The following is a 13,329-nucleotide window of genomic DNA, read 5'->3' as shown; positions in this document are numbered from 1 at the left end:
CGCCCTCTTTGATACATACACGCTGGCCTCTTTGCATTCCCCACACGATTCATCGGCCGCTAATTTCCCGGGGGGCCTCATATACTCGGGATACGTTTAATTGTAAGTTTGGCATCTACACACGTCGCAGAGACCGCTCTGTTGCAAACGTTTGCTGACCGGAGGACTAGTAATACGACCGCAATTGCACCACAATGCGCTCAGCGGCGCATGTCTTCTACCTAACAGTCTTTGCGCTGTTGGGTAGTACGCATGCTACAAGCCATGCTGCGCCTTCAAAGGCGCAAAGTCCTCCTCCAAACGTTTGCGACGTAAGCAATCCATCTTCATGTACACCGACTCGAGCCTGGGGCCAGAGTGCTAAACCTACATTCCAGATATCGCCTGGAGCCATAGTATCAGACGCTTGCGCAAGCTACAGCACCCTCGAGCAGCTAAACGACGCCATACAGCCTTACCTCCAGTCCATTACCCAAAACACCGACTTCTTCTCACATTACCGATTAAGCCTGTACAGCAAGAAATGCCCGTTCTGGGACGACGAGAATGGCATGTGCGGGAATGTGGCATGTGCGGTCAATACACTAGACAATGAGGAGGACATACCGCTGGTTTGGCGCGCAAAGGAGCTGGGTAAACTCGAGGGACCGACCGCACAACATCCGGGAAAGAAACAGCAAAGGGAAGAGCCCAAGCGGCCGCTACAGGGAGAACTGGGAGAAGATGTGGATGAGAGCTGTGTGGTGGAGTACGACGACGAATGCGACGAGCGCGACTACTGTATACCAGATGATGAGTCGGCGACTGCGAAGGGCGATTACGTCTCGCTCGTAGACAACCCAGAACGTTTCACCGGATACGCAGGTGTAGGAGCTCAGCAAGTCTGGGAGGCCATATACCGCGAGAACTGCTTTAGCAAGCCCCCGAAGAATGCACCAGCGGCCGGCGGGTCGTCTCCACCCAACTCGCCTTTTGGCGCCTTTGGGAACCAGCAACAGATGCAAGCGGCTAACCAGCTCCGGAACGTCATACAAGAGCAGGGCCAAAAGCAAAAGTTTCAGGCTGCTATTGCTCAAGGATCACCGGTAAACAGCCTTGACCCTATTGAATTCGACGATACCTGCCTGGAGAAGCGCGTCTTTCATCGTGTCATCTCGGGCATGCACGCGTCCATATCTACGCACTTGTGCTGGGACTACCTCGACCAGAAGACTGGTCAGTGGGGACCCAACCTGACGTGCTATGAAGAGCGCCTCCATAACCACCCGGAGCGCATCTCCAATATCTACTTCAACTATGCTCTCGTTATGCGTGCCGTCGGTAAGATCAGGCAGCACATTTCCGACTACTCCTTCTGTTCCGAGGACCCTGATCAAGACCTTCGCACCAAGAACTCTGTCCTTCGTCTTGCCTCGGCGCTCCCCTCTGGTCCCGAGATTTTCGACGAGACAGTCATGTTCCAGGATCCTGACACCGTGGCCCTGAAAGAGGACTTCCGCAACCGGTTCAGGAATGTAAGCCGAATCATGGACTGCGTTGGCTGTGACAAGTGCCGTCTTTGGGGTAAGCTCCAGACCAACGGCTACGGAACAGCGCTCAAGGTGCTTTTTGAGTTTGACGAGCATGACTCCTCCAAGGACCCGCCGCTTCGCCGCACCGAGCTCGTCGCCCTCGTCAACACCATGAACCGTCTTTCCCACTCTCTCTCCGCGATCAAAGAGTTCCGCCGTATGATTGATGAGCGAGAAGGCGTGGCCAAGGACGCTGCATCTGCTGTACCCAAGACCGACTCGGGCGTCTTGAAAACCAAGCTCGCGCTCGAAGAAGCCGAGGACACGAAACCCATCAACGTGCTTACCGGCGATGAAGAAATTCCTTCCTTTCAACGCGATTGGGATGCAAGAAACATGTCGGCGTGGGATGAAGTCAAGGCAGAATTTAACCTCGTGAAGCGCACCGTTTACTATATATTGTACCAGTGGACCCAGGTTCCAGGCCGATTGTAAGTCGTTTATCCTCTTCACTCGCAGATTCGTATTTCAGGGAAAAAGCCGGCATGCTAACGTAAATGGGATTAAATAGTACAAAGATCTTCATCCTTGAGATGCGCCGTGCGTATAACTGGTGGATGGGCTTTGTTCCCGGTCCTAAATCTTGGGAAATTCGTATTCCCACTCGTGATGAGCTTTGAGATCTTTCCGTCTCTCCCCTCTTTTTTTTTGTTCTCCTTACGAAATAACATCTACGTTTGCTGGGGTTGTGGAATACGTAGAAAGTCCATCTTTTTTTTTTGCATAGCTCAGGCGTTGTTTTTTTTGGTCTTTCTGATGGATTTAAATCATAACAATCACTTCTTTCCACACTTCAGGTTCCGGAAATCCGGGTTGTTGTTGTTGTTGTTGTTGTTGTTGTTACGGCATCTGGGGATTGAAGAGTTTTTTTTATTTAGATTCGATATCCGTACATGACCATTCATTCCATGAAAGAACAGTATCATCACCCTCTCTCTTCCTCTTACTCCTCAAGTGTCATATGCAAATATCCACTCTCGGCCCAACCACACACGCACACACACCTGACCGCCCTCATCGGCCCGTATCCTTCACAATACATACGTCATGACCACCCCCCCTTCCCCTCCCCCCTTCTTCTATCTCACCCTCTCTTTCGGACTCGTGCCAGGACCCATCACTACAAGGGTCCCTCCGACAAGAAAAAAGTCAAGACGGCAAAAACCCTCCACTTTGACCGTCGTGCGCTCACGACACACGCTCCGCGCGCTTCCTATTCGTGAAGCGTGGCAGATAAGCTTTGCTCCAAGAAGACACAAGACGTGCGCCTGTTTTCGATGGGTTACTGGATTTGGTAGGTTTTCGGGGGGTTTTTCTTTATCTGGGTTGGGATGGTCGGTCTTGGGGTGGGTGAGTGCGGGTGTGTTTTGGTGTTTTGGGTAGGTGGGTATTCGGGGGGGAAAGGTTTGACTGATTGAGGGTTTGGGGGTGTTGGAGTGTTTTGACTGTTATTTTTTATGTTATTTATTTTGTTTTGTAATTCCAAGTATTTCTATGTAGAGGGGTTGCGTGTGGGTGGTGGTTGTGGTGGTGGAAAAAAGTGAAGGTGTAGGTTGTATGGCACGTGTTGGAGCATGTGCGCCTACTAACTTGCATATCCAACGTAGTAGTACTAACTACAAATGCGCATGTGGAAGTAACCACCACCCTGCGTAAATCTACTACATCTCGGAACTACGCACTCACAACTCGCATTCCACGGTATCAACAATGAGATGACTACAGCATCATTCCTCGGCATAAGAGGAGGCGGCAAAAAAAACTTTTGCCGGCCTTTGTCGGGATGAGGGGAAGGTAGAGCGGCAGCGGGAGCGGGCAGTTGTGATCGGGGAGTGGAGAGAGGAAGAGGGGAGGGGGAGGGGGTGGCCATGTTTTGAATGAGGAGAAGCTACACGCCTATTTTCGATGCCTACTCAATCCAGTATAATCACCAAGCCTTGTCTTTCGTATTTTGCTCTACTTTTACTCTTCGTGGTTAAACATATAGCAAAGCTTGGTATTCGGCATCTTTGGTGTTTTGCCTTCTTAAGATTGAATTTTTTTTTCGTGATACGTGCGTCATTTTTTGTTCTTCCTTTGGCCCTCCACTTTGCAGAAAGCCAAGGCTTCCCGAAGATGTAACTGCAACCGTGCTTTTCCTTCTTCTTCTACTCGGTCCTTTGGTATTGGTTTTTTCAATTTCTTTTTTTCAGAGATTGGGTGGAATGGGTTAATTTAGGGCTGGAAGTGCTGGCCGAAAATATGCAAGATAAAGCGAAGGAATACGCCTACTTTTCATGGCTGCCGTTCTGGGTAAGCCAAGGTGTACACCGTGCTTTTGTTTTTGGGCGGCGCGAGTTGACGTATATCACCCGCGTGAGACGTGGCTGCTGCAGTGGATGTTTTGCGGTGTATGCAGGGGACGGTGCTGATTCCGTGGCTTTTTTTTGGAACGGTTTCCTGTAGACGACATACCTACGTACATGCAAATTTACGTAGTATTGCAGCGTTTGTAATGTTCCATGTACAATATACGTACGTATGTAGTATACACGACGTTTGCACATGCTAGATGCGCTCAAAAATCTCCGACAAAGTCCAGAATCCCTCCCGCGAGTCAAGTCGGAGAATTTGATAACCTTGTCCCGACCAATGTCCAACGTCGCATATGCCATGTCATGGTGCAGCAAAAAAGCAACATGATCGTCACAACATAGATACCGATCGTCATAGGCTCCGCTAGCATGACTACGCAGCGAAAAGAGGCTCTGTACGCCTATTTTCCACACCTGCCTGACGCAGTAAACTACTCACAAAAGAAAAAAACGCTTTGTCCGCTTCTTGGTGTTTGGTGAGAAGCCAAGTCTGACAAGCCATGAGCCTCTTTTCCACACCTACTCCTTTGGGTAAAAACACCAGACTTTTGACGGTAGTCGGTGATTTTCTCGTTGTTTCGTCATACACACCGTGCACGCCCGTACACGAGACTATTTCCCACGAAACCGCCTTGTTAATCTTTGAGAGCAGAAGACAAACACACAAAGGGAAAGAAAACACGAGCCTCAAGACGGAATTTTAATCTCCTTTCCAATTTCCCTCCTAGAAAAAACTCTATTCCCGTCACGCGGTAAAATTGGAAAAGCACACAGCAAATAATATGTTTCCCTTCCATATAACGTGTCCTTGATGCCTCCTAAAAACGAAACCATAAGAAAAGACAAGCTTTCCTTTGTAACTACCAAGCACGCGCCCTATATTCCACGACTTTCTCTAAAAGGAAATTTCTACAAGGCCAAGATGAGCGCCTACAATCCACAGTTACTCGTTGCAGCAAAAAACCACCGTGCCCTTCCCCCTTCCCCCCTGTGCCTTCGTTTCTCATCATATGTACGAGACGGTCCGCGTGTCAAACTATCTTGAGCTTAAATTCTTTCCCTTTGGGTTTGTCCCGTGTTCTTCGTCCGAAACTGAAAATAGGCTGTTTTACGGGAACAAATGGGAAAGTTGCCGAAAAAGCTGAGTTTGATTACTATACTAGTTAAGTTAAACTAACTACCGATGTGTGTGTGTGTGTGACTGGGAATCTTGGTATTCCCGTGGTATGTCCGAAGGGGGGGGGCATGCACGCGCGCGCACACGGCGTGTGCAACATCTGCACACCCTGTTTTTTTTTATTTGCTTGCAAACCCCCGCCCGATTACAGTTTGAGGGGGGTGACCCGGTGTGAGCGGGGTGGGAAAGAGACTTAATATAACCATTTCACGCCTGTTTTCTACACTTGCTGTATGCGGTAAGATGGGGGGTGAAGGTGGATCGGCAGGTGGTATGCGAACTTGAGGGTTTTTCTGGGGTGGAGACAGCTGGATGACGTAGGGGGAGTCCCCGCGCGTGCGTTCGTGAGCGGTGGTGGTGCTGGTGGTGCTAAAAGGGGGAGATGACGCAGATGGGGCACGAAGGCGTGCCGCTATGGGCGTCGTTCGTGCATATTGCCTACTCGGGATGGCGTGCAAGGCGCATGGGCTGAGGGATGGTGCTATTAGGATACGGTACGGGTCTCACATACTATGTACAACATGCATCTATATCTTCCTCTGCTCTGCTCATCTTTTGTATCTGGAAGCCTTTCCATTCATCCAGGACACGCGTTGCCAGAGTACCATCACGTTTTATTTGGGAGGAGGAGGGGTAAACCATGCGCCTCCCTTACAGTCGTTGAAGTATTTCGAGCCCTGATCTTACATCAGTATACGTCCACACTGCCCTTCTTCCTAGACCTACGTCGGCGTTGCTGTAGTAATATGAGCCGTCCCTGTTGGAGTAGTGATAAGGGTTCGAGTTCACGTCGTCCGGGCCAGCTTCACGAGTGCACCAGTGGTTTCCCTGAACAACATTGTCAGCACGATGTTGGTATTCCGAGCGGTCCGGAGACTTGCTTCATTGTTGATGCCGTGGTTGGTCACGTTAGAGCTCGTTCTACCAGAAGAGCCGCAGCCAGAGCTTGATGAAGTCTTCTGCGATGACATGATGAATGGTGGTGTACTTAGTCCTGTCTCTTGAAAGTCACTTTGGAAATGTGAGTTGTGGAGCTGGTCTGGAGTAAGCAGAGAGAGATGAGGGGAACGACATGCCTTGGCAGTATAAATACTGTCTTGGTTTGCACAAATACGGCTGCCATGACAGGGTGGCCCTTGCTTTATTCCGCTTCGTGAGATTCGCCTCGTGGATCGCTGCTGCTTCACGAGATTCAGCGAGAGCAGAGGTCAGGTTGCACTCGAGAGGTTGTCGCAAGAAATTGGGAGTGTTGAGTTTTGAGCTACATGTCCAACCGAAGAAGCGACTGGAATAGGCAGAGACTTGCCAGATGGGAATGTCGCAGTTACCGATGTTTGGAGTGGAACACCATCGCAAAATTGTCTATTTCAAGATAGTTATGGGAAACACAAGCTATCTCGACAGTCTGAATTTACGCCCAATGAACGACCCTATCGCACTTCCTTTCCCTATTGTCTCCGTTGTTGTATGAATCGGATGGCTTCCCCAGATGGTACACCTGGTGTCTGCAGAAACTGTTAGAGGAACTGATTTTGGTATGATGCTGGGGCCGTTTTGCATGTGTAATGTGTTGGCTTACAAGGTGTCCTGTCTTATCCTAGTAGCAAGCTCTCCCATTCAGGGACAGTGACTAGTATTCATCTTTTTCGTCGCTTGCCAGATTGCTTCCGCAACCGTTTTGTATTGAACGTCAATCTGGTAGATGCGGATGGTAGCATGTCAGTCGTAACAAGTGAGGGCATATTATCGACGTAGAGGTCTTGAATTCGGCCATATTCCTGACTCTCTTCACTTCCACGAATATTCATCAAGATACTGATGGTAATGAGAAATGTCATGAAGAGGACGGTGCTGATGAAGTTGATCAAGGCGATGACAACCCAGAAACAGATGACGACGAGGAACATCAGGAAGAGAAGGATGCTGCAGACACTAATGCTGATCAAGGCCAGTAGCCAATCGATGATCATTGAGTAGCTATCAGCCATGGCGACTGTGTAATCCGACATGGTTGATAGGAAGGGCTTTGCAACTATGAGAAGAACTGACAAATAGTAGAGAAAATGGAGCTGCAAATTCTTAATGGTGTTGGCTTATTTTTTGGGTTACGCGAGCTGAAAGAAGTAGAAGTAGTGAAAGTGAATCAACCTCTAGTGTGTGATTGATTCTAGACGCGACGCGTAGGGTTACTATATCGTATACTTTCGTGTCAACAAGATGGATGCGAACATTCTTGCATGAAATTTGGGAAACCACAAAAGCGAACCGGTGTTTTTTCATAATCGTTTGCATTGAAGTCATGTAGTTTCGACCGCAACTACCATGATAAATCAGACCAACTTGGACGGTCCATTTTCCTTCGTAATCCATTACTCGACCGTGAATGTCCATTGCCTCATTGCCCCATTTGTTCAAACTCCGTATAATAGCAAGAAAATATTTTTATTGACCTGTGCGCTATCGCTTGATTATACTATGCCGGTACCCAAAGCCATCAGCTGTGTCATGTTGCAAATAGCCATATGCGTTTCACAGGCTGCGTCGGTGAAGAAAAGCACTTTGTGGCGTCAGTAGATGAGCAGTTGAAGGGATTGATGTTTGGCTTACCTTGATGTTTTCGGACGCTTTTAGGCCTGAGCGATAATTTCCTCGTCAGATCCGATAGCATCAATGTCTGCAGAGTCCTCAGCCTCGTCAGACTCGGACTTGACAACTACATGGAATCAGCATTGCAAGAGTTGCATGGCATGTCTCAACAAGTACTCACCTTCTTCTTCTTTAATAGCTGCCTTGCCACGAGCAGGCTTCTTCTTGGGGGAAGAGTCACCATCGACATCCTGCTTCTTAGAAGCACGCTTGCGAGGCGTTGCCTTAGGAATGGCATCTCCATCTACTTCGTCGCCCTCGTTCTTAGGAGCAACAGCCTTCTTAGCGCGAGGAGTCTTCTTTGGAGTAGGTGGAACAGTGCCGTCGGCAGCAGGAGTTATCAACTTGACTTTGATCTTGGCCCAGGCGTTGCTGGCAGAGCGCGGGTTGCTCATGCCAGCAAAGGCAGCAAGCTTATCGTAGTCGATCTTTTCATGGGAGTCAGCATGGTGCAGGGACAAGGCAAGCAAAAGGCATGTCTTGAAATAACATCGCAATCACCTACCTCTGGAGGACCAGACTTGAGTGACTGCATAGCCCAACCCAGGAGTTGAAGCTCACGCTCGGTGAACTGGGGAGCAGAGCCATTGGCAGCAGTGGTCTTGTCGGTGTCAGACATGTTGTTGATGTTGAAGCTGAGTGATGTTTTGAAAGTGTTCGTGTGAGATGGGAGGAGTGGAGAAGTGCAGAGGTGCAGAGGTGCAGGTGGACAGTATATATGTCTGATGAGTCCCGCTAGTGTGGTGATGTCGTTGACAGGCAGTGAAGGTGAGTGCACTGTGGTGCCGTAGGAGGGCTATATTTGCTCACCAACATACAAACTCATCTCTATGCTCACGGTGAGAGGTTCATCAATGCCGCACACAGTTGCTTGTGTGACGATAGGCGCACTGGCATGTAAAGTTTGTAGGCGGAGTGAAAGTGAGATGCCATCGTTTGCATCCGTATTTTGCACGCAAGCAAGGTGGCGGAAGGGATTCACGCATATTTATTGTTGCAAATTACTGCAATTTGTCCCAAAGAAGCGTCGTATAGTGTATTTCAAAACGAATGTCCTAGGCTGCTCATTCTGAATGTTATCGGTGTGGGAAGCAAACCGCCAGCATGCTATTGGATTGTAGAGAAAGTGACAGAGAGGAACTACCCAGGTTTCGCGCGATGATTACTTGTGGCATGGTGTTTAGCGGCACTTTTCTTTCTTGCATAACAGCCTCTGTTTTCTGGTGGATGGTGAAGGGCGCGATTGCCGCGTGGTGAAGTGAATACATCGCAGTTGCCACCAAAGTTATGGATGGTGCTGGAAACGTCGAATACAAATACTAATACTCGTTCCAACACTATCCAAATTCGCAAATATCAAAATCGAAGCAGAGGTGAGGTGGTCAACCAGTAGTCGTGACCATGAGCTACCCCGGCGGGGATGCCCATGACTCGCGCGAGCAGCGCCCAATCCAAGCGGCAGAATCGCCGGGGCTCGAGACATACGAAGGTGCTGGCATTCGTCGACAATACTCAAGCAACCCGCCCTTGACCTCGCCCGCCTTCTTCCTGGCCAAGCATAGAAAAATGGCGGATCCCATTGATAGCGCTCTGTAGGCCATTATTTGCTTTGCACGCGCGCCTGATTTGCTCTTCTAGCTAACACAGCTGCAGCGACCTCCTCCGCCGGCTGGACCCCAAGGACGTTAAGCGCAATGTCGACCACATTATCCAGCTCAACCCCTCACTCGAAGAGGACCTGCTCGAGTCGGTCGACATTCCCCTGACTGTCAAGAAGTGCTCAAAGACGAAGCGCGACTTTCTGTGCTGCGACTACAACCGCGACGGTGACAGCTGGCGCAGTCCGTGGAGCAACGAGTTCGAGCCGCCCATTGACGAGGGTGTCACGCCTAGTGATCGTGTCCGTAAGATGGAGGTCAAGGCAAACGAGGCTTTTGACGTCTACAGAGAATTGTGAGTTGCATGCGGGGGGTGGGGACGTGGCCATGGCGGGGTCGTGGTAACTGACGCGGGCAGGTACTTTGAGGGCGGGATATCCAGTGTTTATCTGTGGGATATGGATGATGGCTTCGCTGGCTGTGTGCTGCTGAAAAAGTGTATGCATGCCGCCTTGTATCCGCGTTGCTGAGTAGACACTGACAGACAGACAACAGCCGTCAACCCCACCCCGAAGAGCTCCGGCAGCTGGGACAGCATCCACGTCTTCGACGCCCAAGATCGCGCCCGAACATCACACTACAAGCTCACATCGACCGTCATCCTCTCCCTCGGCACCGACAGCGAAGCACTCGGTGGACTCGACCTCTCCGGCAACATGGTACGCCAGGTTGAAGCGGACATGGCCGTTGAGGATGACACCTCGCACGTCGCCAACATCGGCAAGATGGTCGAAGACATGGAGCTCAAGATGCGCAATCTGCTGCAAGAGGTCTACTTTGGCAAGGCCAAGGACGTTGTTGGAGACCTACGGAGTCTCCAGTCGCTCAGCCAGGCCAACAAGGACCGCGCCACCCAGAGGGAGATGATTAACAGCATGGGCAGGTAGGCATGGGAAGGTATATGGTGACGACAAGGTGGACAGGTGCTACATGTCATAGATGGAATTGAATGAATACCAGCTTGAGGGGAACATGAGGGGTCGAGTCCTGTGACCCAGATGAAAAGTCTCTCCAAACGTTGTTCTGCTTCTCTTCACTTTACTTGTGAGCAAGTGTTGACCGTTATTTGCATTGGTCTGCGGACATCCAGTCTGATTTAGAACCGACCGGTGAAGTTTTCTCGGACGCCGGCGAAAGATTAAAGACGTGAGTATTCCCGAGTCAATAGCCGACTACATCGTGACATTCAGCTGAACGTACGATATGTGCAGTTCGACCTGAGCGGCCGCATCTTTGGGCCTCGCTAATCTCTCGCTGTGGCCACTCCGAGAATCCTCCGCTGCGCCGCAATGCCACACCAACGCCAATATATTACAAGTCACTGGTTCCAATATTCCAAGACATGTACAGTGAACTAAACAAAGCCACCGGCAGCGTGCTGCATGCGAGGCTCCATCTAGACACTGGCGGTCATTGGACTATCACTCCACAAAGTACTCAGTACACCACCACACTTCACTAGGACGTACAGCAAACAACTAAGCGAAAGCTGTTCTAGACACCATGTACCTTCCTCTTACAGGAGATCCAATAGTAGCTACCATCCTTCGGTAACACCAACGCATCTCATGGTACGCAAACCGGTCACCGGCCCGTTCGGAAGCATCATCCATGAGTTCGAAATGGGCAAGGGGTAGATCAGGTAACCATGCTTGAAACTATATATTTGAATGAAATATAGTCATCTAGCCTCAAAAAAGTATCTCAAGATGGTGTTTCTAAACGGTACCTTGCTCTTAGGGCTCATATCTTGTTGTCTGGCGGTACCCTACCGCAACGTCGGCAGAGCCACTACATCCCTCATCCCAACTTCCTCGCTGTCCGCACCAACTGGAACACCAACAAGAGCCCCCAAAATCGATCAAAAGAGATACTCCAATCATGTCAATGACTTCTACAAGCTCTACGGCTGGTTCAAGCCAGGCACTTCAGTGCCAGACAGTGATCTTCCGGAGGCCATTCGTAAGATTCAGGCTAAGCTAAAGGAGCCCGTGACTGGGGAATTTAGTGAAAAAATGATGGCTATGATGGAAGGACCTCGCTGTGGAACTGAACAGCAGTATGTTGGTACCGGGACTGGGGAAGGTCAGGAGTCCAAGGAACGATATGCGCTTTGGGGTCCGAAGTGGGCTAAGATGACATTGACTTGGCGCATCGACAGGTATACAAACGATCTGTCACAGGAGCGACAGCTGAGTACCATAGGGTCAGTATGGAGCCCATCCATAAGTTTTACGGATGCTAACATCTCCCAGCTCTGCCTTTGCTCAATGGATGAACTCTGCCCCGCTCAACATTGTCCAAGCAGCTTCAAATGTAAAGGCCGACATAAATATTCGTTTCCTGCCCATCAACAGCAACAGAACTGTCGCCGTCACAATGATAGACTCAGATGGTGTATATTTTACTCCGGGTAAAATCAACATCACTTTCAATGACAACGAACAGTGGACAGACGACATTCTCTTCTCCACTACAGCTGTACACGAAATAGGCCATGCCCTCGGACTAAGCCACAGCACCGTTCCATCAGCCATCATGTTCGCCTACTACGACGGTCTTATGCACCCAATCCATCCCGACGATAAGATGGGCATCCACAGCATCTACGGCTGGAAAACGCCCAAATGGAAGCTTATAGACTCTGGCTCAAAAATCAGCAGCATAATTCAAGTCATTTCCAGCTCCAGCACGCCCGCTCCCAACGACGGCCTATACCAGATGCGTCCGACAGGCCAGATCCTCCGCTACATAAACAACGCCTGGATAACCATCGACAACTACAAAGAAACCGCCCAAATCACAGGCGCAAACGGCCTCCTCTACCAACGCCACTACGACGGCGGAACCTTTCGCTGGACTGGAACACCATCGAACTGGCAATCCATCAGCCCCACCGACACATCCATCCTCGACATCCACGCCGCCTCGGACCAACTCTACGCCCGACGCAAAGACGGCTCCGTAGTCCGCCTCTCGGGCTCCACTTGGCTCACAATCGACCAATCCTCACCGGGCTCCCGTCAAATCGCCGTCTCCGACGACAAAACCCTCTGGAACCTGCTATCAAACGGTGACCTAGTACGCTCGCGCTGGCCCTACACCTCCGCCGCCATCCTCGATCGCAACGCCGCAAACACGGGGATCGCGGTTGGCGGCAACGAGTTCTTCAAAGTCCAGAGCGATGGTGCGGTGGTGTGGCTTGATACCAAGGGCCCTTACTGGAGCGTTATTGAGCAGAAGGCGAGTGTGGGGATTCATGCCGTGGGCGAGTTGTTGTATAGTCGTCATGCGGATGGGACACTTTGGCGGTGGACGGGAATCCCGGGGGTGTGGGAGGGGATTGATGAGAGGGGTGGGGTTGGGGATGTTACGGGGGATCGGGCGGGAGGGGTTTGGGGGGTGCTGGGGGGGAGTGAGGTGTGGATGCATGTTTCGTGATGGGGGAGGTGTGGGTATGAGTTATGAGGTTATGAAATTACTGTGTGAAATCATGAATTTATGAAGAGGTATGTTTGTTTTGAGGAATACGGAGTTCTGGGCAGGGTTGATAGTATATATATATCCTGTACATACTTTTAGAGTCTTGTTTTTTCGGGAAAAGGTGTGGACACTTTCTCCGATATTTCTATGGATTCTTGTGAGATCGTCTTTAGTATCGTGCTAACAGGATTTAAGAGCATGAGCCCCTGATACTGACTTAGATTTTCTTTAGTTTTGGGTGGATCAATGGATATGGGAAGTAACTCGGTCAGTTTAAAGGCGGAGGGGTATTTTCTTCTTCTTTCATTGAGACACTTGACCAACGAGTTTTAAGCATGGTTACTATATAAGACTTTTCCCATCTTGGAGATATGTCGCTAGAAATATTGGTTTTTTAGGTTAGCATCAACTGCGCCAGCAGCTTACCTTGCTGTAGCTAA

General features: G+C 50.0%; 6 protein-coding genes across 6 annotated transcripts; 3 read left to right on the top strand and 3 right to left on the bottom strand.

Moving 5' to 3' along the window:
- Positions 1-194: 194 nt before the first annotated feature.
- Positions 195-2,191, top strand: COCCADRAFT_87637 (uncharacterized protein; the record flags this gene model as incomplete). The annotated part of the gene is made up of 3 exons (XM_007710862.1): positions 195-311; positions 378-2,002; positions 2,083-2,191. 3 exons carry the CDS (start codon positions 195-197, stop codon positions 2,189-2,191), a joined length of 1,851 nt encoding a protein of 616 aa, XP_007709052.1.
- Positions 2,192-4,560: 2,369 nt separating this feature from the next.
- On the bottom strand, positions 4,561-4,722 carry COCCADRAFT_87682 (uncharacterized protein; the record flags this gene model as incomplete). Its single annotated transcript, XM_007710861.1, has 1 exon — positions 4,561-4,722. One exon carries the CDS (start codon positions 4,720-4,722, stop codon positions 4,561-4,563), a length of 162 nt encoding a protein of 53 aa, XP_007709051.1.
- A 994-nt stretch (positions 4,723-5,716) lies between these two features.
- On the bottom strand, positions 5,717-7,111 carry COCCADRAFT_2296 (uncharacterized protein; the record flags this gene model as incomplete). The annotated part of the gene is made up of 3 exons (XM_007710805.1): positions 5,717-5,779; positions 5,829-5,930; positions 6,833-7,111. The coding sequence occupies 3 exons, from the start codon at positions 7,109-7,111 to the stop codon at positions 5,717-5,719; spliced, it is 444 nt and encodes a 147-aa protein (XP_007708995.1).
- A 714-nt stretch (positions 7,112-7,825) lies between these two features.
- COCCADRAFT_87734 (uncharacterized protein) lies at positions 7,826-8,367 on the bottom strand (the record flags this gene model as incomplete). The annotated part of the gene is made up of 2 exons (XM_007710860.1): positions 7,826-8,176; positions 8,254-8,367. 2 exons carry the CDS (start codon positions 8,365-8,367, stop codon positions 7,826-7,828), a joined length of 465 nt encoding a protein of 154 aa, XP_007709050.1.
- Positions 8,368-9,149: 782 nt separating this feature from the next.
- On the top strand, positions 9,150-10,293 carry COCCADRAFT_33988 (uncharacterized protein; the record flags this gene model as incomplete). Its single annotated transcript, XM_007710848.1, has 4 exons — positions 9,150-9,340; positions 9,402-9,701; positions 9,765-9,844; positions 9,902-10,293. 4 exons carry the CDS (start codon positions 9,150-9,152, stop codon positions 10,291-10,293), a joined length of 963 nt encoding a protein of 320 aa, XP_007709038.1.
- Positions 10,294-11,680: 1,387 nt separating this feature from the next.
- On the top strand, positions 11,681-12,847 carry COCCADRAFT_33987 (uncharacterized protein; the record flags this gene model as incomplete). Its single annotated transcript, XM_007710847.1, has 1 exon — positions 11,681-12,847. One exon carries the CDS (start codon positions 11,681-11,683, stop codon positions 12,845-12,847), a length of 1,167 nt encoding a protein of 388 aa, XP_007709037.1.
- Between the last annotated feature and the right edge of the window lie 482 nt (positions 12,848-13,329).

This window comes from Bipolaris zeicola, assembly GCF_000523435.1.
Source record: "Bipolaris zeicola 26-R-13 unplaced genomic scaffold scaffold_22, whole genome shotgun sequence".
NCBI classification, from domain to species: Eukaryota; Fungi; Ascomycota; class Dothideomycetes; order Pleosporales; family Pleosporaceae; genus Bipolaris; species Bipolaris zeicola.
The sequence above is the reverse complement of the archived record's forward strand: the minus strand, read 5'-3'. Positions and strand labels throughout refer to the sequence as shown.